At 37.2% G+C, this 27,915-nt stretch overlaps 1 protein-coding gene and 2 long non-coding RNA genes across 4 annotated transcripts in view; 1 reads left to right on the top strand and 2 right to left on the bottom strand.

Moving 5' to 3' along the window:
• Nucleotides 1–1,829: 1,829 nt before the first annotated feature.
• LOC139145553 (uncharacterized) lies at nt 1,830–6,377 on the bottom strand. The gene is made up of 3 exons (XR_011554948.1): nt 6,215–6,377; nt 5,447–5,533; nt 1,830–3,553 (listed from the first exon to the last, which is right to left on the bottom strand). It is a non-coding gene; the product is annotated as an uncharacterized lncRNA (long non-coding RNA).
• A 636-nt stretch (nt 6,378–7,013) lies between these two features.
• Nucleotides 7,014–10,585, top strand: LOC139145554 (uncharacterized). The gene is made up of 2 exons (XR_011554949.1): nt 7,014–7,204; nt 8,098–10,585. It is a non-coding gene; the product is annotated as an uncharacterized lncRNA (long non-coding RNA).
• Nucleotides 10,586–10,600: 15 nt separating this feature from the next.
• The window catches only part of LOC139145550 (uncharacterized), a 41,930-nt gene continuing 24,615 nt past the window's right edge, over nt 10,601–27,915 (bottom strand). Inside the window, exons 8-9 of one of the 2 annotated variants that reach the window (XM_070716780.1) lie at nt 18,996–19,111; nt 10,601–17,575 (exon numbers count right to left, since the gene is read on the bottom strand). In XM_070716780.1, coding sequence (XP_070572881.1) covers nt 17,546–17,575; nt 18,996–19,111 — 146 coding nt within the window. In that variant the 3' untranslated portion in view covers nt 10,601–17,545. The remainder of the gene's footprint in view (nt 17,576–18,995; nt 19,112–27,915) is intronic. The other variant, XM_070716784.1, reaches the window with a different exon arrangement.

The raw sequence follows: 27,915 nt of genomic DNA, 5'->3' as shown, positions 1-27,915 counted from the left end.
GAGCATTCAGCATCACGCAATGCAATGGCCATGCTGCCATCCAACATTAAGTTCAATCGCAATCAACTTGGCCAGCAAATCGATCGATTTTTCCATAGAATATTATCAAAAAAGAGGTAAAAGCTACCGTTTCTATCACTCAGAGAACAATAGCTGTACATGATATAATCGTCTTCTGTGTCTGAGTTGTAGAAAAGCTATCCTAAGGTCTCTCGACTCTCGTTGCATGGCAGCGGGGCAGCGACCTGATTTAATATTCACGTAAACCACTAACCCCTTCTCGGAAAGTTCGCATAAATTACTGGATCTCTCTGCTGTTAGGGTGGATGGTGTCATTATTTTAGTCCTTATTTGGTACTAAACTGGGTTCAAAGGGTAAACAAAAAGTTTTATGGCTCGCCGAGTTCGGCAATGCGCACCTTAGCTGGACAGAACGCATAGTACGCAACCATTGTATGGTATCGTAAACTTACGTGGCGCTGCGAGCGAGAGTATTGTCACATTGATTTAATCACCTGACAGCCTCGCATCGTTCACCGTGAATTTGACTGGGGTCTTTGAGTTTGAGGCTAGTTCGCCACACTTTCATGAGCGTGGCGAACCAAGAAGACATTTTATTCGCCACCCAGCACTTTCTGTCGCATTTTGCGAATGTGGCGAGCGCTAGTGCGACCCTGTCACTGCACACTGCACTGATGGCCTCGCATGACGTCATGTCACGTGATCATTTTGCGGCCTATATGAATTCAGATTTTTTCTGAGGACCGGTATTTCGAGTGTTTTATGTACGAAATATAATATTTTAGAAATGAATACCAAAATAATTTTTAATTATTTGAGTATTATGGCTTTTTTACAAAACAATAGTATAAGGTTCAAATTAAACAAAATCAGGTAATATGTGCTATCAGTTCGATGTTTATTCATAACATCAGGCCACAGGCCCATAGTGAAAAAGAAAATACAAACAGCCCGAAAAGTATTTTCCAATTTCCGAAAAGTAGCTTTTCTTCTTCTTTTTCCTTGATAAATATTTATATTTTTCAAAACAGTATTCTTTTTAATTTTTTTATAGTTAATTCCTTAGATTCGTGCACAATTTCTATCAGCTTCCGTCAGAATTCACAATTTATGGGGAAATAATTGGGGTATAAGTTCAGAAATGTTAATTTCATATATTTCCAAAAAAATGAAGCAAATTAAAAAAAATATATAAAAATTTGGCTTGTGCTTGGAAAAAGTTTGAAAAAATACCAACATTCTAACTGGGACTAAAATAACTGCAACTGTACTGATGAAGGGGGTGTGAGGTGTTAGTTGTAGGACATGTCTTGCAACTGAGGTGGGTGTGTCAGTTGCAGGACATGTCTTGCAACTGAGGTGGGTGTGTCAGTTGCAGGACATGTCTTGCAACTGAGGTGGGTGTGTCAGTTGCAGGACATGTCTTGCAACTGAGGTGGGTGTGTTCAGTTGCAGGACATGTCTTGCAACTGAGGTGGGTGTGTCAGTTGCAGGACATGTCTTGCAACTGAGGTGGGTGTGTCAGTTGCAGGACATGTCTTGCAACTGAGGTGGGTGTGTCAGTTGCAGGACATGTCTTGCAACTGAGGTGGGTGTGTCAGTTGCAGGACATGTCTTGCAACTGAGGTGGGTGTGTCAGTTGCAGGCCACGTCTTGCAACTGAGGTGAGTGTGTCAGTTGCAGGCTATGTCTTGTACCTGAGGTGGGTGTGTCAGTTGCAATCCATGTCTTGTAACTGAGGCTGGTGTGTCAGTTGCAGGCCATGTCTTGTAACTGAGGTTTTAATCACAAAACCATCTGAAGATATATAAGTTTAAACAGGACTTTTATTCACTGTTGAAATGATTATATTGTTAACAAGATAACTAATTACAAGCAAACTTTGTCATGTCAAATCACATCTTGAAACATAAAAAGAACACCTACTTAGGGCCTTTCAAGGAAATCAGTTTGAAAAAAATATAAGGAAATAATAAATTTTCCATAAATTATAATGTCATCTGAAAAATTACATCACATAAGGGTACCAAACTGAGTTCCATTATATTTCATATGGCACTCTTAAACTGTGTAAAAAGATCAAGTTTTGACGTAAAGGACTGTAAAAACATATTTCACAAATACTGAGTCACATTTCATTACAATACAAGAACATCATCAATACTTCAACTCATAACCTTTTGTTAATGCTGTTATTCAAGTATTTACATTCCTCTGCATGTCCACTGCAATGAGATCATCAGTCTAGAATAAACCTGAACTCATGTGTCCTTGCCATTAGACACATACTGACACATATGCATTCATGCCTACATTTAGGTTTCTTAAGCCTTCACAAAGAAGCTTGAATCTAACTCTGAAATTTGATGGTGAAGAAATCAAAATGTGATTTTAAACTGCCTCCTAATAAAGCCATGTGAGATAAGAAGCTATATCCACCAACATAGTTGAAAATAACCTAAATTAAAATTTCATTCAAGATTAATAATTGAACAGCTTTAACAGTTCAATCACTGATTACTTTTAAGTGAATGTATGTAAAATTAAAGACATATTTTCTCCTTAACAATTAAAGAAAAATACCGCAATAATACGGTGTCGCTCAAATTTGATCAGAATTGGTATATACCAGTATGGGTTACCAATGATCAACAATAAATGTTGTTTCTATCTATTCAGTGGAGGAAAATTCTACGTTGATGTTTTGACAATGATTTCTGCACAGTACAACCAGAAAAACAACAAGAAATATTTAAACCAGAAAAACAAGAATGACAAAAGTAATTAAGGTCTGAAACTTTAGGTACTGGAGGTCAACTCTAGCAACATGCACAGCAGAAACAAGCCCCTCTTAGTTTGAGTATAGATGGTCTGCCCCTGCTACTGTCTATGGTTTCAGCAGGTCTGTTAATATGTAAAAGTTCATAAACAATGACAGGCAATGACTCAAGATCAGTGGTGTTGGCCTTTTTCTTACTGGCATGCTATCACTCCTGCACATTTGCAGGATTTCACTTTTTCTTACCTCATTTGTACATTTTTGACACTGATGTGTTCATTTGAACAAATTCACATCTCAACCCCTGCATCTACCTGTACACCAAATACTGAGATGGACCACCCAGATCAGTACTTGAAACTTTCAGGAACCATCAAGATGTGACCCTAAATCTCTCAAGGACTATCCTAATGTGACCTTGAAACTGTTTGATCTATAAAGCTCATTTCCACATTTAACTCTGACATACAGAAAGAAACAAGAAAATTATTCAAAACAGCTTAAACACTGTTATACCAAATTCAGTGGACAGATGAATGAACAGTAAAATTATGGACAGCAGAATTCATCTAATCAGTAAAATCACCCTTCGCTATACACCTCAGATAACAGGTTAACAAGATGGTCTTCATTCATCAGATTCAATGTCCATCACTGCACCTAAAATGTCGCAGACAATGTGTAGCCTCTCAGGATTCCTGTTTATGTAGATACAGTGTCTTCCAACATTTACTGCTGCTAAAATTCCAGTTCCTGTCAAGTTAAAATGAGGATTTGCGTTACTGTCCAAATTCCAGGTATTATTTTACACAAGCTCAGATGATTGTCACTAGTTACATGATGTAAAAATATTTTGAGCTATAAAAAATAACACAAAACAAATCTGTTGCCTTGGCTGAAGAAACCTGATGCCATGAATTACTTACGCCTTTGCACACTCTAAAGCACCACAAAACCACTGAAATTTAAAGAGGTTAACAGTGGCCAACCTAAAACCTCTGACCTGAGGTTTTTCTACACAGTGTAGGCAAAATTGGATGGAAGTTGTCAATGGTCGACCATTTTTAGACATCTTTCAATAAATCAAACAACATCAACAACTGCTCGTTTGCAACAATATTGGTGAAAAGAGATCAAAAAATAGCGATAATGTCCCTTTAAATATAGGCCTACAGGCACTCAGGGTGAATATGTTACATCAATTTGATTAGTTTCTTTTCCTTTTCTTTTTTAAGACAATCAATCTGCAAAGCAGTTTATGTATTGACAAATATGTTATCTTTACAACCACACAGCAAAATGTTCTTTAATTTTTATGAACAATATTTGACAAAGACTGAATACATAACATGCAACCAATGTTCACATTTTGCCCATACACCAGATACATGGAGAGACTTCAACATACAATGATTAACTCAGAAATCTTACAGGGAAAAGTAAATATTGTTTTCTTCCAGTACAAATGGTGCATCCACATTTGGAGCAACTTACAAACTTAACCAATTACACAAGGATGATGACACAAGAGATATAAAGTAAAGAAATTTAACTGTGGTGAACTTGACTATTCCTTTCAAATCCTTTCCTAACTTGACATCTTAAAACTGATATACACTGCATGGTTAATTGAGTGCAAAAAGACATCAGGGATGGACCATTTGATAAGGGGGTGGGGATGGGATGTCTGGAAAATTGATGAGGTACATTATCTTTTTTATCCGATCCATTGTACATAATTTTTTCCCACCTTTTCTTTTTGTCAAACATTTTCTGGCTGATTTTTTTTATTGACATTTGTTTGGAATTTTTTTCAAAATCTGCCAGGACCCCCTCCCAGGTGATAAAATGGTCCGCCTCTGTGTATTGACCATCTTTGCATGAGATATACTGTACAATGACCAGATGGTAGGAAGTGTGTCAATTTTTTACAACCTTGGTACTCTTAAACATTGAAAACATTTTGGAATATATAAAATATAATTTGTTGGAAACCAAACCTGATGATTTTTTTATCGCATTTCAACACCAATTTCACTGTACCATGTCAAATATCAAATGCTTACTAAATCACAGCCATCCCCATTGGAAACATATCAGTGAAAAACAGTGCAGTCTCAAAACATTGAGCAGCTTTCATCGGAAACTCAGCCTTCATTTAGGCATGTTCAACATTATTATGAAATGTGGTTACACAATTTCAGCTGGCTCCACTACAATGTAAAAAAGAACTCAATGACTTGCAAAGTATGCATGAAGCATAATAATAAACAGAATACGATGACCTGAGCCAACATGAATTTCGGAACGAGTACACTTGCTCGCCATGTCAACTGTGTAGGACCATAAAACCGCAGTATTCGCAGAAACTTTGAGTGTGAGTTTGAACTTCCAAACAACAACACGGGTATGGCATGTAATAAAGTGTATAATTGTCTGCGAATGACCCCCTTTTTTCAACAGTGACCGCTTTTTGAGCTTCCATTGCCCCTCAGACCCAACTGATGCAAAAGTTTGGCAGAACACTGCCCCCCCCCCCCCCCCCCCCTCCCCTTCAGAAGTGTTTGTGAACATACATGTAGCCTTATTACTGGCAAGAAAGAGGACTTTGGGCAAATTTTATCTTTGTCAAAAGATCACACTTACGTTTTAAGGATTACTGAAGGGCTGGTGTACTGGTGGCCTTCTCTTACAGGTAATAAGTCTCTGATGCATCATCTCTGAGTAGAAATCCTGGAAAAGAAAATTTTACAGGAGTCATATATTGGAAGAGTGATCTAAATCACAGTCCCTCTCTGAACACTCAAATGATATAGTTTACACCTTATTACATCACAGAAAGTGGAGTTGGATTGTTGTCTATAAAATTAATAATTACAGTATACAAGTATATGTATGGTATGAGAAATGACAAAGTTCTGCTCAAAATTATGGAATATTTATGGAATGTGATACTCAGCACTCAGAATGAAAGGATGGGCTTCTTTTGTGAATTTTGCCTAGGGAAGGTTTTTGCTAAATCATGATAATAACTGGGCAGTTTGTCTCTCCTGGGATCATTTAAGCTTAAACCTGACAGTTTGTATGGTAAAAATAAATACAGTAAATAAAGAGTTGATAATGTAATGATTACTTCTCTACATGTATCTCAAACTCTACTGTTTCTGTCACACAAGTAATAATTTACAAATCATCATTACAGCTCAGAAAAGCAATCAAGTGATCTTACTACAATGTAATAAAAGTATGGATCACATTTCAAAGTTCTGTTTGGTCATAAAAATGGTTTGCTAATGGTCAATATATTGACATACCCCCCCCCCCCCCATATTGTATACAGGCTGTGGCCTTCTTTCCACAATCAGAGGGGCTTGGATTTGTAAACAATGGTTTGTAAACAAATATAACATTTACCTTGATTCACGGTTCGATCGTCAGCTTGTGCATTCACAAGCATTACTTGGTAAAGCTGACAGACAGAGGAATCACTGAAAAGATTTAGTCAAACTTCCTGCACATACAGCATATTCATGACGGTCGAGGTTCAGATTATGTAATGGCGTCCCCATCGCATCGCTCCAATGTGTGACTGGTCGGCTGGCGCCGAAACCCGTATTTATCACGCGACGAGATCTACAAGGCATGTTCTCCCTGGCATGAATGTTATGAACTGGGCAGCGGTTGAACCTTCAGTCGATTTAGACGAGAAGTCTGGACAATTCATGGCAATATACTCACTCGTTGAGGTACATGTAAGCTGTGGTCCAGTTACTGACGCGCCGCTTAGTATTAATAGTAACGAATTCGCAAACAACCGTTTCATGATGGCATATTCCATTTTAATCTACAGGGACACCTAGAGCGAATCGCGCGATTGTGTAAGGTACATGTTGCTCTATTATGCCGTAAAGTTTTCCTACCGTTTAAAATACTGTGTTAGTATATTACAGTCTTCATGATTAACTTGGAGATTTAGTCAATGATCTTATTTTTCGTTAACGAGACACCGAATCGTACACCAACTAATATGGTCCTTGCTAAGTTAACATAGTAAAGGTCACGGGTCACATTGTTGTGAGACTCTGTATCGTTTCAAGTCGAGTGTATGAACGGCGCGACGTTTGAATAAGTTTTATCCACTGAACTAATTCCTTCGTCGGGAAAGGTTACCGATTCTGAATGTAGGACGTCCATTACTCCGATGATTTAGTGACAGGACTACATGGAATGCAACTTAATACTGGATATCGCCGATGAATTCGATGTCTGTTTACCACGGTCCTTTGTGGAATGGCAGCAATGATGTCGGCAACTGTGATCGCAGCGTGAACATGCATGATTCATGAAGAGGTGAAAGCGCTGCCAAACGGACCCTTTGCTTTGGAGATTACGTTTTATTGGATGGTACGTACAAAGCTATATTTTCAGTGTTATCCGAGGTTAGGACATGTTAATTGAAATGATTTGTCATTACAGTCACCAACGATAAGGGACTCATCCTTATTTTCAGGAGGGGTGGCATGCAAATATTCACACTTCTACAAGTGGGGTCGAGGCTAAATACATGTACCTCACCTGTTAAGATACATGTGGTTGACACCTGGTAGTAAACAAAATACTTATGCTTACATTTTCAAAGCAAACTTTCAACCATTTTCTTTCAAAATCAAGGTCAGAAATTAAGGGTCACCAATCCAGATACACTGTACATGCACATTGTATCATCATCATGTTGTAAAGTTCATCTTGACACAACATACACATGTACCTAAATGCATTGCTTGGGAAATTTCAGGTGTAGTCCTTTGCCTCAAATTTGTTTTTGTCTTCTAAATTACCAATTGCTCAGAAACAATGCTGCAAAAATGTTTTATCATCGTAAAAAAATTTGCTCATAGAGGTCAATGGATGTTAAACGGAAGGTGTGGTGCAGGTATGTTTAATCACAAATATTTCTGAGCAAATGAATCACATACCTTACATATCAAATAAATATTTAAGACTATGTCTCAACCCCTTATACATTGTAATCTGAGATTTAAAATTATTTGATAATTGGGCTCATGCAGGCAGTAGTCAAACCTGTATCACTAGTAACCATGCTGACAACTAGTATAACCCACAAATGGACAATGGAAGTCTCCCCATTACTGAAAGAGTTGTAGGGTATTTCTGACATTGCAACACATGATGAAAAATTAAACTTCCAAGAGTCAGTATTTCCCCAAAAAATAATTCCTAGGACCTCTACTTTTCCCTTGTCTAACTTTCTGTCATTTCTTTCCTTTCTTTTACAGGAAGTGGCCTGGTGTTTGGATTGAGAAATGGTCTCAATGTTGTTGGCATCGACGACTGGGAGAGATGTGTTAACTTTTGCAAAGTATGGTGTGAAGTGATATCAGGTACTGTCCCTTGTGAAGATACAGACTCAGATGAACAGTAATTCAACAGAAATCCTTGACAAGCTTCATACCAGGACATGTTTGGGTGTGTTGTACTATGTACTGTTACAGTGCTTATGATAAATAATTTGATGCTGAGATTCCAGTTTACATAAGTCAGTTACTAGATTACATGTAAGTTTGGTTTTTAGTTCCTAGATTCACCCTGTTAGTGTACAACTTTGTCAGCAACACAGAGCTTATCACAACGAAATTTTCAGCAAGAAGCATACATGTATTTGTCTGCTACTTCTTGTTCAATTGCTGTAAAATTTGATATGTAAATTCCAAGGGGTGACCCGGATCAGTTTGATAAAGATAGATTTAATAATAGAAGGTGTGAGAAACAGTTTTGATATCTTAAGGTAATTGTGAAGACAGAACTTTTGAGTGAAGTTACATTCTTGACTCTGGATTCCAAGTCTTCGAAAATGTTTTGAAGAACGAAAATGTCTTGAAGAAACTATAAACAACAGTACCGAGTAATGGGATTTTGTGTGGTATAGTTTGAATAATTGAGCTAAAATGTGTGAGAAAAGGTCAAAGAATTACATGTAAGAGTTTTTTTAATCTTTAAAAATTTGTTTGAACCATACGCAGTGCTACTGTACATCTTTGTGCTAATCTTTCTATTATTTTTTCCATAAATTCCTTGCAATTACCTCAGTTTTGGGTAATTTATATGCTCTCAAAAACTTTGATCGCCTTAATTTGGATAGCAGAAATCTTCAGAAGGTAGTGGGAAAGGCTAGAGCGTCAGTTGGTGTCCAAGTTTATGGGTGAATAAGGGATTCAGCTCTGGAACTACACAAAGAAACCAACTGATGAAGTCACCTTTATGTTTGAATGTAACACAAACCTTGACAGTGTTTGTGGTATTGACTAGCTTTAAACAATTTTCTCTTGTACAGCTTGTGGTGTACATGGTGTAGGTATATCTCTTTTTCTGTGAATCATGGTGTATTTTCAGCTAACAGTTTTTAGACAGAGAAAGAGGGGAAGACTGGCCATGCTTAGATAGGAGTGTGAATCAAGTAATATTCCTGCTTTTAAAGTGTAGACTATTTTGAGCAAGCATTGCAAGATGATCATCTAATGTTAGACAGTAGTTTACTACCCACTGTTAGTATTGTTATACAACCTCTTTGAATTTGACCACAACGTCAACAACTCAGTACACCAGCTGAAGTAAAATTAGGATAAATTTTTGAAACCAATTGCAGTATTGTGATAACATTTAGATCAACAATATTGTTCTTAGTTGCTTGGGAAAGACTGTAATAACCCCAACTCCCTGCCAAAATGTTTTTATAGGAAAAAGCAAATCTGTGAAAGTTTAGGAAGTCATTGCTTGCATATAGGTACATGTAACATGGAGGACAGCTGTAAATGTAATCTTTTTCAATTGATAATGTTGCTGAGAGTTCAAAAGAGCTGAGTTTTTGAGAAAATATAGCTTAATGACCTCTAGAGACATGCCTGAAAATAGCCTAAATTCAGAAATTTCAACATTTTGGCCTTTTTTGTTGTTTTTTTAGATTGGAGTTTTCTTGCAAACCAAACAACACACACTACTGATCTTTTTCCAATGCATTTTAAAGGGTTATTTTAATTAAATGCACAGCAGTTTTTCTCCTGTTGAGTGTGGTTGGTATGCAACCAGTTGTTACTTTTTGATAACTGTGTTACACAAACATCAATATTTTACAGATGGATATTATAATAATGGGGTCATCCAAACTACAAATATGCCATAAACAGTCTGGATTATACTCATACTTTGGTAATTTTAATTTAAAATCAAGGAAAGAACCTGAGATAAAAATTTAAATTTGAAAAAAACAGCTGAGTATTTTTCAAAGGTATCAAATTTCAGTGATTATACACCTATGCATTTTTCTAATGACAGTTAATATGTACCACAGCTACACTGAGAGTTTGAAGTCTGTATCATGGTAACTTGCTTACAAAATGCATGTTTTTTATTAAAAATAGCCTTTCTTGCCACCTGAAATAGATTAACAGAGAATATTGATGTTGGTATGTAGACTACTGATAAGGTTGACAATAATGTTCTCTGCTATCATTATTGTTTTATATTGTTTATATATTGTATGTACATAGTTTTTTCATGATGACCATTGCAATGTAGCCTGTCTGGGAGTATTCTGGAAATGCTCTGTCAACCTTTTTTTATTTGAAATTTCTCATTGAAAAGTACAAATGTTATTCATTGACACGTTGCATGAGTGCAATATGTTCTTGCACAGTCAATACTTGTAATGCAGTTAAGATTTATAATGTATTTTCATAATAAGTATTAAACACAAGGTATTAAACATGACTTTTTTTTCAAAGAAAAAACTTTATGTTCCTAATTCATGTAATTTTTCCCATGATGAACATCATTGAGTTTTCATTCACCTCGCTTGAACCAACACTTGCTGTACCAAATCTTGCACCTCAGTTGCAAGACATGTCCTGCAACTGACATCCATCTCAGTTGCAAGACATGTCCTGCAACTGACACATCCACCTCAGGTACAAGACATGCCCTGCACTTGACACACCCACCTCAGTTGCAAGACATGTCCTGCAACTGACACACCCACCTCAGTTGCAAGACATGTCCTGCAACTGACACACCCACCTCAGTTGCAAGACATGTCCTGCAACTGACACACCCACCTCAGTTGCAAGACATGTCCTGCAACTGACACACCCACCTCAGTTGTAAGACATGTCCTGCAACTGACACACCCACCTCAGTTGCAAGACATGTCCTGCAACTGACAACCCACCTCAGTTGCAGACATGTCCTGCAACTGACACACCCACCTCAGTTGCAAGACATGTCCTGCAACTGACACACCCACCTCAGTTGCAAGACATGTCCTGCAACTACTTCATCAAAATTCCAAAATAATTAACAATTTATTAATTTCTAAAGCAATTTGTCAATTTCTTTCTAGACTTGGGATTGAACTGGTTGAATGCAATTATTTCTTTAAATATTACTGCATTACATGGCAAAAAGACATAGAAGGGAAAATACTTTGAAAAAATGAAGGTTTGACAATGCAACTTTGGCAGTTTCATTTTTTCAGCTGTAAATTCTTGATCATTTATCGCATTCTGAAATATTCCATAGAATTATAACCTGGATTAGAGAGACACAAAAATAATCTGAATTTCAAAGTGAAAGGTACTGCTGTGTAAATGAGTAAGATAAAATCTTGATTATTTCCATGGTACAAATTTACTACATTTTGCAAGCAGAAAATGATGTAAATCATTTTTCTTGTGGTACAAATAGAAGGAAGTGATTTGCAAATGCCTCATGCTGTTATTTTCTCAGAAATTTATGAATTTGAAGAGAAATTTAGTACCCTTTTACATTTTTTCTGTAAAAATATCATGAAATCTAACTTTTTCGGAAATTTGAAAATGTTTTTCGTGACATCAGTTTTCGCTTACAGAGAGAGAGTCTGCTCTTTTCTTCATGGCAAAATAAATAAATGATGCTAAACTATTAAGTTGTGTTACATTACTTGTACTCAAGAGTGACGTAAAATTGTCAAATGAAGGGTTAATACAAAACCAGTGTGGCAACATTTCTTTTCGGAGGTCTTCATAAATTGGACATATACAAAGAAAATGATATTCATCCTCAACGCAGAGATTATTAGTTTTCAAATAGAGTTTACAATATCTTTCATTTACAGGAGTGTTTTCATGGCGTCCTTTCTCGATTTCAAGAACATGTGATGAACATCTGAATCTTGAAAGCGCAAATCTAAATTTAGAAATGTGTACACTGCTCAAATTTTTCTCTGGTTCAAGTATTGTCTTAAAGGTGCAGTAACTACGTAACCTAGGAGACGATTCTACATCCTGGTGCCAGTTTTGCCCAGCACAATCTTTCAGTCTCTGGGTAAATTCAGATAAAAACAAGTTAATTGAACCCACACCTTGATTTAGCCATACATGGCCAAATCCAAAGCGATAAAGTAAGGTTTTGACATTGTAGACCCAATTAATAGATTTTATCGCTCGTTCTTCAGATAACCTACTTAACATAATATAGCACCTGTATGGATATCTATGAGAATCCATCTGTAAAATTTTCAACCCATAAGTTACACATCTTTTAAAATACATGACATAGAGGGGAAAACGGCCACACTCACCAATTGCAGTAAGATCATCGTTTTCCCACTGACATTTAAAAGAAACTTACAAAACTGATGGTGAACTTGCTCAACCTGGGGAGAATAGTCGTATATAGCCCATATTTCACTGCCATACAATAAGACCGGAGTAACATAAGTATCAAAAAGTTTAAAAGAATCGTGCAGTGACAGTCTACCCAATTTTCTTGATACAGATTTCAATTGAAACGTGGCTTTTCGACCTTGCGAAGCTTGATTTTTCTTGGTTGGACTCCACGTAAGTCTGGACGAGAAAATTAAACCCAAATATGTGTACTGTGGCACGACTTTAATCGGTCTTTTGTCCAAAAACCACTTTTCATAATTTTTAAGAGGACCTCTACGGAAAACAATAATTTGGGTTTTATCTAAGTAGACGCTTAGTCCCCAGTGTGAACAGAATAAATTTAACTGATTAATTTGTCTCTGAGTGTGAATTGGTAAATCAGATCCTTCTGCTATGTCATCAGCATACATCAAAATATTCAGGTTTTGCGCTTCTTCGTCAACATAAACACCCTTCACAACCAATTTTACGAGTATATGACACAAGATCATTAATAAACAAGGAAAAGAGAACAGGGCTTAACGTACATCCTTGCCGTGTTCCGATTGTACATTCAAAATAATCAGTAAACCGGCAGGAGTACTTACACAAGATTGCAAGTTTTTATACATTGATCTGAGAACAGAAAGAAAATTGCCGTTAATACCATAACTGATAAGTTTATCCCACAAAAAAGTATGATGAACAGAGTCAAAGGCTTTTGAAAAATCTATGAAAATACAATAAAATATACCCTTTCGTAATGTCAGATATTTGGCAACCATAGCTTGTAATGTGAAAATGTTATCAACAGTACTGTAGCCCTGCCGAAACCCGGCCTGAGCTTCTGAAATCAATTCAAAACTTTGGTAAAAACTTTGCTAACTACAGAAAGAAGAGAAATGCCCCTGTAATTATTTACATCATTCAGACTTCCCTTTTTATGAAGAGGTGTAATGATGGCCTTACTCCATCTTGCAGGAAAATGACCACTCGAAAAGATATTGTTGAATAACAAGGTTAAAACATTGCTTAGACGTGGCCAGCTATATTTCAATAACTCAATAACCAGACCGTCATGACCAGGTGCTTTGCCATTTGGCAAGCTACGAATAGCTTTCTCAATTTCATTCACAGTAATGACAGCATTAAGGTCATGGGGGACATTTTCATGACAATTATCGCAATGTTGGTCATGAGTTTCAATACGGGTAGTGACAGTTTCATGGAACGTAGTATCAATACTATTGGAAAATGAACTACTTGTATTAAGAAGTGAACGAAAATAATTATACCATTGATCTGACGTGATATCATTAGTAAAAATACACCTACGTCTCAGATTACGTAAGTAACCCCAAAATTTCACAGGGTCATTCTTGACCTCAAATAAATGTTGTTTTTGTTATTCCAGGTGAATCAATTTCTTTCGTCTACATATGGCTTTAAATTTACTCTTTGCATTTCTATATAAAATCAAATCATTACTACTATTTGTTAATCTAAATCTATTGAGAAGTCCATACTTTACATTCTTGGCTTGGTTGCAATCTACGTCCCACCAAACAGGTTGAGCTTGACGACGAGTGCCAGATTTATGCCTCACTTTCATTTCCGATGCTGCATAATCGAAGATATCACTAATAGTCTGAATAGCTTGATCTGTACTGTCATGTGCGAGTTGATCACACGCCTTGGTAAGCAGATGACTAGTATGATGATCTTCCATTTTCTGCGCAAACACTTCTGAATATGATGGATTCCATTTGAAGCGGGTCCGGCATTGAATATTACAAACGCTTTCAGAGATTGGCTCAGATAAAGTATGTAAAATATTTATAAACTTACAGCAGATTGGAAAATGATCGGAGATATCTATAGGCACGGTTGAAAAGTCTTCTACATAGGAAAACAGCTCTGTTGACAGGATTACATAATCTACGACACTTGCTCCATTATTTGAAACACAAGTGTAATTACCATCTTTGTCACCTTGGAATCGTCCATTTACAATATGCAAATCTATTTGTTTACAAAGCTCAACCAGCTGCCTACCAAAAGAATTTACAAATTTATCCTTCGATCGACGTGGCAAGTCAAAGGAATCTGATTCATAACCCGGATATAGGTGTATATCATTATCTTGTACAATAAATCCTGTAATTCACCGGTACGTGCATTAAAATCACCAACTACAATCAAATAAAAGTTGTCAAGCTTGTCATAAGCGTCTAGGATAATGTGCTCTAAGTTTTCAATACCATCTAAAGAATCTTGTGTATACATTGGTGAACGTTCTGGCGGTACATATACAGCGCATAACAAAATATCCATGTCAAGATTAAGAATGGTTTTATCAATGGAGACTAAACAGCGTTTTGTGATTGCTTACAAACTCTTTTCACATAGGGAGCCAAGTAATCAATAACAAAAACAGACACACCACCCGAGTGTCTCCCAAAACGACTTTGTCTAATATTATAGGTAGAAAAGCGTTTGTATCCACTAATCACTTTATCAACTTCACTCTGAGAGTTTGCCCAAGTTTCATTAAGACACACCACAGGATATTTATTTGACAATTCTATAAAATCTGGGTTCTTCAAATTTCTGCGTAAACCTTGAACGTTCCATGCAAGGATAGCTAGTAAGTCATGGCAATACCGGGCCCGGCCGATTTCCTATGTAGGCTGATGGCTTTCGTCGAAGAGTTCCTTACAAGTGCTGCTGTCTTCGTCATAAATATATATTTTCTTACCCTGATCTGTGGTGACAATCAACTTATCAAAATTCAGTCTTACTTTTGCTGACCTGTTAAGATTCAGGATTTCCCGTCTTTTTGCCTGCATCTTATTCCGGATTCCCCTTACTCTCGGCGAGAAGTCTTCGCCGATACTGATCGTGGTGCCTTCAGCTTATGCGCATTTCGTAAAACAAGTTCCTTGTCTTTGAAGAAAGAAACCATTGCGACAATAAGCGGTGAACCACGAACTGAAGTGCCGAAAATTCTGTGTACACGTTCAAATATTATGTCCTTTGCAATTCCCAATTTCTCCTTGATCAATCTTTCACAATAGACTCGGTAGTATGCCAGTCTTCAAAGGTGGATTCTTGTGTAACGCCTCGAAATACCAGATTACATCTCCTGCTTCTATTATCTTTGTCATCATTCTGCCTTCTCAGTGTTTTCATTTCTTTCTTAAGTTCCGATAATTCTTCTGTGCAGTCCTTGATTCCACCAACTGAATGTTCAACAGCATCGATTCGTTGCGCATTTGAATGGATGTCTCACGAATGGAATGCAAGGTGTCTTCTATATTATTCATGCGGCTTTCTATGGCAGAGAAACGATGTTTCAGCTCTTTGGAGTCGTTCTGTATTTCAGACAGCTTCTTCATAATGGCGTCAACGTCACTTCTTGTAACTTGCGATCGGGTGTCAGGACAAGGATTTAGTTCTACGTTGCCACTCATGAAGAGCAACATGAGAACAATTCGTAGCGAATAATTATTCCTTGGTAATTAGTATGCAAAAGTATCGGTAAGACAAAGGGACTCCATGCTGTACTCAAGACGCCGGCAAAGCCACCGATTCTTGCTCGATATTGCTCCAACGAAATGCCATTGCCCATAGCTGATATGGATCTCTGGGACGAACAATAGAGTATACTTACAAGTGTCCTGAAAAACTTTGGTTGGTAAGAACGTTTTCGGCACCATGAAAATTTGTCATAAATTGGGAGCGTTTTCGTGGACGATGTTACGTCAATTGAAGCGCCCTCTCTCTCTCAAATCAGGTAATATATGGACTTTAAACAAGAAATTCTGCCTTAAAAAATGATCTCAACTTTACAAATTCAACGATTCGGCAGTACACAGCCTGACAGCTTATCGGTTTCACTGATGGATAAAACACGTTTTTCAAAACGCTACGAAAACGGTACAACGAGTAGAAATGTTCATTGTATGAAAAGCAAAAAGCTTGGAAAAAATTGGAAAAGTTGAAAAATGACACGACAAAATTTGAGGCTTAAATATATAAAAGGGAAATGTAAATTGACGCAAGATATTATGTTAATATCTTCCAGCGACTGAAATAAAGTAATTACACCGTTGCCAAAGGTTTCATTCAATCAGAAATCAGATGTGAAAGATATCAAGGCTATAGTTATCAGTACCCCCCCGCAAAGAAAAAAAAAATTTCATGGATGCCCCACGGTCTGTAGTAATGCCAATATATTATAAAACAATCATCATGTCTTATGGCCTCACAAGAAAAAACCGACAAGGTCATTTATAATATAACATCTACGACCCACAATCTGATTACAGTGTAGTCAATTGGTTCATCGCAACTAACGCTAACTCCATCTACGCTTGTCTCGTTCTTATGGCACTTCCTCCCCTTTCATAGGGCTTGTGTAGTTCTACATAAGCCACTAAAAACTGGGGGGTCTCTTGCTGTCTTTTAGTACGGACTGAACGTTGGTTAAATACAATAAAAGACTAATTACCTTGAAGACGGGAACTCTTGTCAACACACTTTTATCCTCCACAATTTCCATAACAAGCTGTGTAAATGTACTTAGAGCCATGACGTTTACTGAAAAAAACTCTACAATCTATCTTTGGAATACCTACAGTTAAGTAAAAGTTAGCCACTGAATTCGATAAGATGCAAGCAGTTTTATTTGGCAAGAAACATGGCTACATGGAGGATTTTAAACCATCATTTGACATACAATTTGCATTGGACTCAAGTCAAAATGTTACAATATGATATTAACTCAGAAATCATACTGTACTAGACCAGGTAAGTTATTCGGTTTTGATTTCAGATGAACCATTTTCCCGTTTATGCGTCGTTTGTTTACCATAATTGATGAAATAAATTTATTGCACGTTTTTGATACGGCCGCTTTATACATATCCTTTCTCAGGCGTTTATGTCATTAAAACTACCGATTTTCTTTCTTTGCGTCCAGAAGTCAGTTTTTGTTTGATTCTTTGTCCCATCAATCGCTATTCCTTATATATCCTGGTCAGAATCATGTCCCTCCCTCGGCGTCAAGTTTGTTCTGCGAGATAGATTAGAAAACGAAAATTTAAATGCAAGAAATGCATAAAAGACGATATGCTCTATAGATGTGGTGCATCAAAATTTGAATGAGACGCGTAATATTTAAATAAACATGGTTGTTCTCTATCAAATGCAAACTAAAAGCCGGGCCCGTATCAGCAACTTTAATATTACTCAGTTTTGTTTCCATTATTTTAGATTTTACCTTTTAAATACAAGTAACTCATGAGTGAGCGTTGATTGACGTTACGAACTTTCTCTACACAGATTAACAAACGATAATTTGGATAATTTATCCAAATGAATGGCCTCTTTACGTCTTAATCAAAAGCAACCAACACTGCTCACATGATAATATAATCTCACGGGTGCAAGCAATATAATCAAACGACAATTATATGTACACTAATTTGTCGATTATGAATCGTACTATTACTTGTATGATTATATAATAATAATATATTATGTACACGATGTTATCGAAACTCGTGGTATTACTATTTGTCGATTCATCCAAAATAGTTGTCAGTAACCGGCTGACCTAGGGGGGATTATAGTGTTTAACACTAAGACACATTGGTTATTATGCGTCATAGTTTTTGCATTATATATTCAACTCCGAATATTTGTTCAGTATAGACCTAGAGGTATACTATCAGCACCACTCGACCAATGAAGCGAATCACTGGACACTGAATCACTAGTTGTCGCTTAAAATATACTCACTTTCTTGCAGCGGAATCATTTCTTGGTAACCGCGTGGCAAATTCTGTGGATTCGTCCATGTGCACGTAAAGAAGAAGAGTATTCTACTTTTAAATCAATTTTTCCACAAAACAGATATTTGACTTCTTTCATTTACTATTTGGTATGTATATCTCTTCTCTGCAACAAATGATGCCGATTCCGAAATAAGAATGTTACTTCATAATAATACGGTCTTTCAAATTATTCAGAATCCGCAATGATGTTGTTCAAAATCTAATCTTTCAGAAAGTGCACTAGCACGTTAAATAGGAGACAGTTTAGAGCATATGTCACTACAAGGAGTAAACCCGCGCGATGTATAGCTACATCAGGGTTGCCAAGCTGTCTTTGAAATTTTCAATTGAAGGAAAACATAATCTTTGTTCTCCATCTATTATGGACATGCATACGAAAAGACGAAATAGTAACTATAGAACGACAGCAAAAATTACAGAAAGGAATTGTAGAAACTATCTCACATGGTAAAGCTCGAGACAAACTTGAGAGCCATAGTGCAAGACTTGCCGATTGTGTCATGATATGTTTGTGTGCCGACTGAATTATTACAACGAAAGGTGCACCATGTTTGTTAATTTTCTCGAGCAATTTTTGGATCTACTCCATCCAAATGTAACTGATGTATAGATACATTTATAGCATTTAATTCATACCCATAAGCAATCTTTCATCTTGTACAACAGTATACCGATACCAATACCAAATATAACTGCTACAATGATAGCTACTGGAATCACCCAAACAGGAACGGTAACGCTACTGCCTCCAGCTACAAAGGAAACACAACTTTAACTTGATTCATATAGAATGTTAAAGGAACTTTTGGACCTCGGATATTTAAAAAACACGCATACAAAAGGAAAATTATTGCGTTTAGGAAAGGAAGGACGTAAATAAATTTAGATTATAGTGCGCTGGCGCAATAACAGTAGATGTATGGATGACCGTGATAACATGAAAACCTTGTAAATGCCTGATACTGAGCAACGTCATTACATATTTGTGCGTAATGTTTGTTGGTGTAAAACGAGTCGAATACCTCACAACATCACAAATTACAGAAATAGGTTAAGATCTTAAGTTCGTCGTCGGATTTTCGAGTTTAAAGGAGGACAGGAAAGGGTTTGTGTTCAAACGCAAAAGATCTGTTTGTCAGGTGCGTGCTTTAATTATCTAGGCCTACGGCATACAAATCGATAACTTAAAGTGATCAACAGAGCAGTTTTTAAGTTCATCAGCGAAGGATTGCTTAGAGTTAAATAAGCTCCATAAGCTGTATTTTTGGCTACTTTTTCAGAGCTTTTGTTTTGTGGTCTCCTTAACTTTCTGCATTGAATCCCTAAACTGTAATTTAATGCAAAGTATTAGCATATCAACACAACCTATATCTATATGAGTATAATCTCCATTGTTATGGTTGAAAATTGTATTCAAGTCCGGACAAGAATTCATTTGTAAACAATAAGCAATGATCAATACCACAGACAAACATAGGAAGACTCGCAACGGGTATGGTTTAAAGCGTGAAGCGGTTACGTAACCCATCCATGTTCGCCTCGCCTCAGGTTGCTCTCGCCCCTCTTTTCCGAAGAGTGCCGACCATGCATCCTTCGGTAATTTTCGGATTATCGCAAATTGTTAAGCGAAAGTATGTTCGGCAAAGTTTGTGTTGTTGTTTTCGTGTGGTGCTGAGCGGAATCGAATACGGGAGTGTTTTGAGCTTCAGGAAAATGGGTTTTACCGTTTTAAAAATTCCTCTCATATATTTATGAATACATAATGAGTGTGTTTGAACCAAATTTGAAAGTCTTTTATCGATACTGTCTGGTTTGAATCAATGGTTTACGGTCAGTCATACCGTCTTTACACGTGCGTCAAGGAAGGACATGTTTATGAAACTGCTGGCGTGTTATGTTTTGATTGGCGTGAAGCAGTGTTTCTGGCCTGAGAGCTCACAAAGTAACTATGGTTGCTACGCGACTGGCAGTACGATGCCATCTTGTCGTATTTTTCGCATAATCTCGTGTAATTATCAACCACAAACAAAGCCTCCAAAAAGTTTAACACCTTTGAAGCTCGTTTTAATATGAAAAGCCAATGGTCTACCGAGACGACCATGGAACAAAAGGCATGCCGCGTTTCCAGTCTTCCTATATTTGTCTGTGTCGCTACACACATAAAAGCTGTGTTGACAAAAAGAATACTCGAAATTTCAGCTTGACAAACGGATTAGGGTGAGACACGGTAGTTGATATACAGAAGCAGAATACTGAAAAACTAGCCATAAGTTACAGCTATTATCCCTTTCAATAAGCATCGAAGTGTCTAGAAGGTAATTAATTGCCTGTGCATATAGTAAAGTGATTGACACAGCATTGATATTCGGTTTTTAATTCAAATATTGACCTAGCGAAATCGTACGTTGACGCTACTTGCTATTGATGAATCTGCCAGACAGTGCAACGTCTCCATTGACAAGGGAGTTTACATGTACTTCACGAAAACATTGACACATGTTACGTGTACTTGTGTAGTAGTACTGTCTCAGTTTGTATTCCTCGCGCAAAGGGAATGAAGGTATAAACAATCGCTTGATAGAGAAAATATAGACATTAGGTGACGAAAATTAATCAATATCAACGCATACCTTTCATCCCAGTTCTTCTACGATATAATTTGTGACTTAAAAGTTTCGTTTGGCAAGGAAAATCGAATCAGTGATATTTTTTGGCGAAAGATATATCTATCGTGAACTGATATATTGACGTGTAGACTCAGTCGATGAATACGTGCTTGAATGAATGCATTCGGTAGTATCTTTTTAGTCTATAAGATTAATATATTCTAAATACCTAAAGCATATGGAAAATTTGAGAAACTTGATTCGACGAGTCACGAATTGTTGATGTTTTCGAAACGTTTTGTTGGCTGCGTGTTCATTGTGTTAAGGTGAAGTACTACGAATTACGTCAAAATTAGGTTGTGGTGTCATTTTCTTGAAACTTTGCACAAATATTCTTGGAAGTTGTGCAAGTGCAAAAATGAAATAAAAAATGGGGTCACCACGCTCGTTTCCATGGAAACGGACGTTAAAATGGCGTAATTAGAAATAAATAAAAATGATATAATTCACTTAAACCTAAGAAAGCAATTATAAAACGCTTAGCAAATGAGTTAATTTTAATAAATACCAAGGATTAAGATCCATATCTATCGAATGTATAGTTTTCATGATGTTTGTAAAGAAATTTTAACATAAGTATCGATTACAAAATGACGATATCGAAATTATATCACTACATAATTTTCGGACTTTCTTCCTGTCGCTTTGAATGGGTGTCATTTTGACCAAACTTGGCGAATAAAATCCTGACATAACACCATTTAGTTTACGCTTTTAATAAAAGGGTGTCACCACGCTACTTTTTACAATATCTCCAGGTGAATGGGTAATATGCGCCATGTAAATGCGAGAGAAATGTTAATTTTGCGCTCATATTGAATAAAAAACAGCTTCCTAGGGGTCAAAATATGACAAGGTTAAAGGTCACATGTATTTCTAAGAGACTGGGTCAAAAAATTAGGTAAAAGCGCAATTTCAACAATGAAAGGTGATGTTAATACATGCGCTACAAAATAACCCATTTGCGGCAGGCTGGAGTTAAATTTGCGCAGAAACGTTCTAAAGCGTGTGCGCGTCCGAATTCGTCGCCCTTTGTGTTAATTTATATGGTCTCCATACCGTTTCACACGTTACGATATACAATACTTAAGTCCGAAGGTCACACTATAGCCATATAAATTTGATTTACCAGGTAGTTGATGGGATGACTCCAATAACAGAATTAGTTGTATTTCAACTAAAGGTCATCGACTTTTTGCAGTATTGTGTGCTTCTGAAAATATTTTGCAGTTACGATCTGTTAAATCGTTCTTGGAGGTAGGCATTTCGGTCTCTTTCCTGTGTCTGAACTATGAAAAGGCGCTATACAGTTTCAGTGAGGGAAGCGTCATTTTCAATACGTGTACTGTAAATTGCAGCAGCGACGCACGAAGAGAGTAATGGCCATGCTTAAGAAGCGTAGGTTTGCTGCTCATTCATTTTCTTGTTAATTCACATTAAAGGATAACTTGTTCATGGATATTAAATTAAGTGATATCTAATTATGAGTGAAGTCAATGAACTATAAAAAGAAGGCTTAGCATAAAGGAAATTTACAAAAAACTTAAACTGGAGTGAAACATAACATAACAAATGCAATATAAAATGTAAATAATATTTTCTGCAGTGTATTAAAAATAAACTACAACTGTTACAGTGAATAATAAACATACTTATTGATACCTTTGATAAAATAATTTAGTCCAGCTTTTAATCAAAAAGAGTAGGGCTACAACTAACAATATCAGCTAACACTAATTATTATACATATACATAGCATGTAACCTGTGGAGTTTCATCGTACAGTAAATTCGATCTCAGAGGACGCAGAGCACAATAACACTGACATGGAGGCCAATGACTTCATGTATTATTTAGCGCTATTTAACCTTTTGCCTCTTAAAAGTTGCATGTAAACACTGGGACAACGTTACAAGATCAACCAATGCAATCTAGCCATCATCGATCTAATTACGTCACGCAGTGAGCGATGACCAACGAACGGTATAAATTTTAACACCTGTCAATTGACGAGAATGCCTCCACTGTACGACTTATTGAACGTAGATCCCGGTACTTGTGAAAGGACTTTTAGCTCGTCAGTCTTATATATGTATGATCGGGGCGTATCATTCTATTTGTAGGTGGTGTTAAAATTTGATAAATAATATTTGTTACGGTGGCGACATTTTGAAACCAGCTCCGAGCGATATTTTAACAGCGTAGATTTGTCAGCACTGATAATGTGTAGTTTTTCTGATATAGAAAGATTAAATCGTTGGCTTATGTTAGAGTAACTTGATGCTTTGTAAATAATTGACCACGAAATGTCAAAGACCTGGTTATTTTGTTTGAGGGACCAGACGTACTTGGAGAGCTTGGTACAGTGCCTATACCTTTCAACAAGGAACAATTGCATGTAATTAGCGAAGCGTGCCCTGAAGATGTTATCGGTGAGTCCGATGTTTATATGTATAGTTAATCGCACCTCGTAGGTGTGCTGTTACAGTTGTAATCACCACACTTATGGTCAGGAACTTGTAAACATCACGAGGCCGAAGGCCGAGTGATGTTTACAAGTTCCTGACCATAAGTGTGGTGATTACAACTGTAACAGCACACCTACGAGGTGCGATTAACGACTTATACCACGAAAAACAGGCCAATCTTCTCTAAAATTTGAAAATTACTGTCAATAAATCGTCTACTTTTGATTTGAATACCCACAATAGAATGGAGTGACCCATTGTACGTCGAAAGGTTCACAGAGGTCATTATCACTCTACCCGATCCCCAAATATGGAAGTACTCATGAATATTTAATGAGGACAGCGCCTTCTCATTATACAAACCTTTGGACCAATCAGATGGTAGCTTTCAGGTGATAAGCAAACAAAAAGGCTTGCTTTGAAACAACAATTTTCATTGGTGGCCAACTATTTTTGCATATGGAAAATGATCTTTGAACCCTTGGCTTGCAAATGACGGTGTGGTTTTGATTTCCATGGTTGCCTATAGAGTTACAGGCAATTGAAACGGGCACTGTGCAGTGAAAGGTGTAGACTTGCACAGCCGTACGCTGTGGCTCCCCATCCCGGAAAAAACCTCTCCAACAAGCAATGATGCCAACTTACAAACCACAACAGAGCTGAACTACGGGTTTCCAGCAATCTGTCTGGCGGCTTTGTGCTTCGTGTATACGGGGTATCGGAATTGTGGGCGGCACGGCGGTGGGAGAGTTGTGTAGAAGTGCGCCAACCCCCAGCCCGCTGTATGAACATCATGTTAACGAAATCGAAATCCAAAGTTAGTCAGCTATGTCCATGTTACACTAAGGGAGGTTTTCCATCACATAAAGCATGAGTGGCCATAAATTTTGCACAGATAGCGTTGCACTGGCTTTGATCGTGGGCAGTTTCGCTGGCTGTCGATAGCATAGGCAATGTATGGTATATCATGGAGGTAGTAGAGTAGTACTACCTCCATGGGTATATTGAGCCGAACACGATATACTTCCGGGTTCACAAAACTGCGGATTCTGTTTACGGAGTGCTCAAATATAATTATTTGCGGCGAGTCAGAAAACCCGGACCGAGACGAGTCGAGACGAGACCAAAAGACCTCCTATCTTACTGATAGAAAAGTTACGGTTTTTTTTTTTGCACAAAGGCAGCATCTGTACCAATGCCACGGGGAAAAAAGGACGTTGATCCACTTCTGTCTTAGTCAAAGAAGTGATATCCCACCCCTACAATCGACTAAAAAATGCTTGTTCATTTTCGTACATTCTATAGTCAGTGGTTACATAGTTCTCCGAATTTGAATCTTAATCTGAGGCTGCCTCAGATTCCACACACATAACATACATGTACTATAGTATCGGTAATGTAGAAAAATGGTGCAGAGCCACTGTATGGTGCCTGTCAATAGACAAAAGTTGGCTATTGACACGCGGGACAAGCCAACACATATGAAAAGAGAACTACCGTTAAAAACAATGAACCACCAAGGCCAACACATATGAAAAGAGAACTACCGTTAAAAACAATGAACCACCAAGAACACAGACAACACAAATCCAAACACAATAGAAACTACAAAAAACAGAACAAAGCTAAAAAAGAAAACACAGAAACAAGAATCACAGTATGACAAAAATAACGAAACATCGCAATAGAACAAATTGAGCACTGTAACAAACAAAAATCTCAGATTCATAAAAAACCTATCAACACACAAACTCACCAACATTGAAATCAACGTACTTAGCAAAGGCTTAAAATTCATTCCCACACCAAATCGTCCTAACAGAATCCACCTATTAGAGGACATCAAAAAATACATTCGGAAATGAGACTCCGATATATCATGAGACACAAACAGACCGTAAAACACCCATTCAAAGTAAACTCGAAATGGATCCCACATACAACCGAGAACACAAAACTAGAGAATTATTTGGAAGCGACAAAATTGGCTATTGTTAACACACCTTTTCGAAACACAAAAAACAACATGACACGTGCAGAAAAAATAGCGTTAATAACGCTATCAAAGAACAAACAGATAACCATCAAACCATTTGATAAAGGTCGGGGGACAGCAATTTTAAACACTAATGATTACATAAAAGAATGTCAACGTCAACTTAACGACCAACGATACTACACAAAATTGGCAGCAGATGACACACGAAACACAATAGAAGTCATACACAATCTCATAACAGAAATGTACAATGAAAAACACATTGACCATCACACATATGAATATCTGAATCCAATCAATAGAAAAATAAGAACACCACTTTGGTACCTTCTACCAAAAATTCACAAAGTGCCGCCACCAGGAGCTATATTCATAGGACGGCCAATCATAAGTGGATGCTCCAGTCCAACATTTCACATATCAGAGTTCATTGACCATTTTCTCAAACAAATCGTCAAGAAACAACCAACATACATCAAAGACACAACAGACTTTATACGGAAAATTGAGACAATCAAAGTTCCGACCAATGCGACACTAGTAACACTGGATGTAAATTCCATGTACACGAATACACCTCATGATGAGGCGATTGAATCAGTCGGCAGAGCATTAAATCAGGAAAGATCATCAAACAATTACATAATCAAGCAACCACCAACGAAATACATGATAGCTCTGCTAGAAATAATCTTAAAAAACAACACATTTGAATTCAATGATGAATTCTACAGGCAGATTTACGGGGTGGCAATGGGTTCGCCAACGTCGCCCGAGCTGGCTGACCTCACATTCCACGAGACAGAAATGAGAATAATACATAAACACAAACAACAAATATCGACCTGGCTGAGGTTCAGGGATGATGTCTTTCTGATTTCATCGGAACACAACACGAACTCAATGAATTCATATCAAACATTAACAAAATACATCCCACGTTCAAATTTTCGTTTGAAAGCTCCCCTCAAGAAATCACATACCTAGACCTGACTATCTACAAAGGTCATCGGTACAACAAAGAGAATATTCTCGACATCAAGACACACACAAAGCCAACAGATACATTCCAATTCTTACAAAGAAACTCATGCCATCCGGCAGCAACATTCAATGGTCTGATCAAAGGTGAAACATTACGATACATCAGAACATGCAACAACGAAACCGATTTTACACAGAAAGTCACACAATTTAGTGAAAAATTACAGGACCGACAATACAAGAAAAATGAAATAGAACGCATTATCAGAGAGACAAATCATAAAAAAGAAAACAACTGCTTGAACAACAAAAAGACAAAAATAACGCCACCAATAATACAATAGTCTTCATAACAACATACAGCCCGTACATAGAAACAACAAAAATCAAGCAAGCCCTGACAGAAAACTGGCATGAACTTGAAAAAGACGAAAACACTAAAAAAACTGTTCCAAAACAAACCAATAATCGCATACAGAAGGAACAGAAATATAGGCGACACACTTATAAGCGCCAGACTTCACAAAAACAACAATAGCTCAAACTCATGTTCTCAAGAACCTATACAAACACAACGAGATCAAACAGTAGATATTTTAGCTTCCTTATATGAACAACAAACTCAAATGGAACAACATATTACAAAATAAAAACAATCAACCATTCAACACGTCTCACCGAACAAAACTGAATTTTAAGCGACTGATGAAGAAAACTCTGTTTTCGAAACGTAGCGCCAAAGGATCGTAGTGTCACAGTAATCTCTCCGCCCCAACCCGGAGTAACACAAGACACGTAGATTACGGGTACGTCTCGCCATGGCTAAAAACAACAATTTACATGAAACAGCCAAACAGGATATACACTTATATTATACACGATATCATACATAAAACGCAAACAACCCAAATATGAACGATGTGTGGAGTTGCTTTCCCTTTACTACCAACAGGTATTTGAATATTGAGCCACCTACAGCAGGGCCCCTGTATTTCCCTTCAAGTAAAAATTCCGTATTATGTCCAGGACCAGTTGATTTCCTTTCGGCCAGTGAATTTTATAAGTTACTGGCCCGCTTGGCCAGTAGCGATTTTGCATGAGTTTCAAACACTGCGCACACCAAAGCCTATCCCTAAATTTGTTTCCCGAACAATCTCGCCTTTTTAATCTGACACAGTTAGAAATAAGAAGATGCTTAGAAAAGAGCAAAAATATATGTTTATGGGCAACGGCGAGCACGTTTCTTTGCGAAGCAAAATCAAAACACGGCAGAGGTACATGTAGTAGGTCACGGCCTTGGACTCTGTGCACGGATCTGATTGGACACTATGATACCTTGACCCCAAAATTATTATTCATGAGCACTTCCATATTTAGGGATCGGGGCGAGTGATTATGCACCTGGCATGCGAGTTTGGGAGAATGACCTATCCCAGACA

The sequence above is a fragment of the Ptychodera flava genome, chromosome 12 (assembly GCF_041260155.1).
Source record: "Ptychodera flava strain L36383 chromosome 12, AS_Pfla_20210202, whole genome shotgun sequence".
In the NCBI taxonomy this organism is placed as follows: Eukaryota; Metazoa; Hemichordata; class Enteropneusta; family Ptychoderidae; genus Ptychodera; species Ptychodera flava.
The sequence above is the reverse complement of the archived record's forward strand: the minus strand, read 5'-3'. Positions and strand labels throughout refer to the sequence as shown.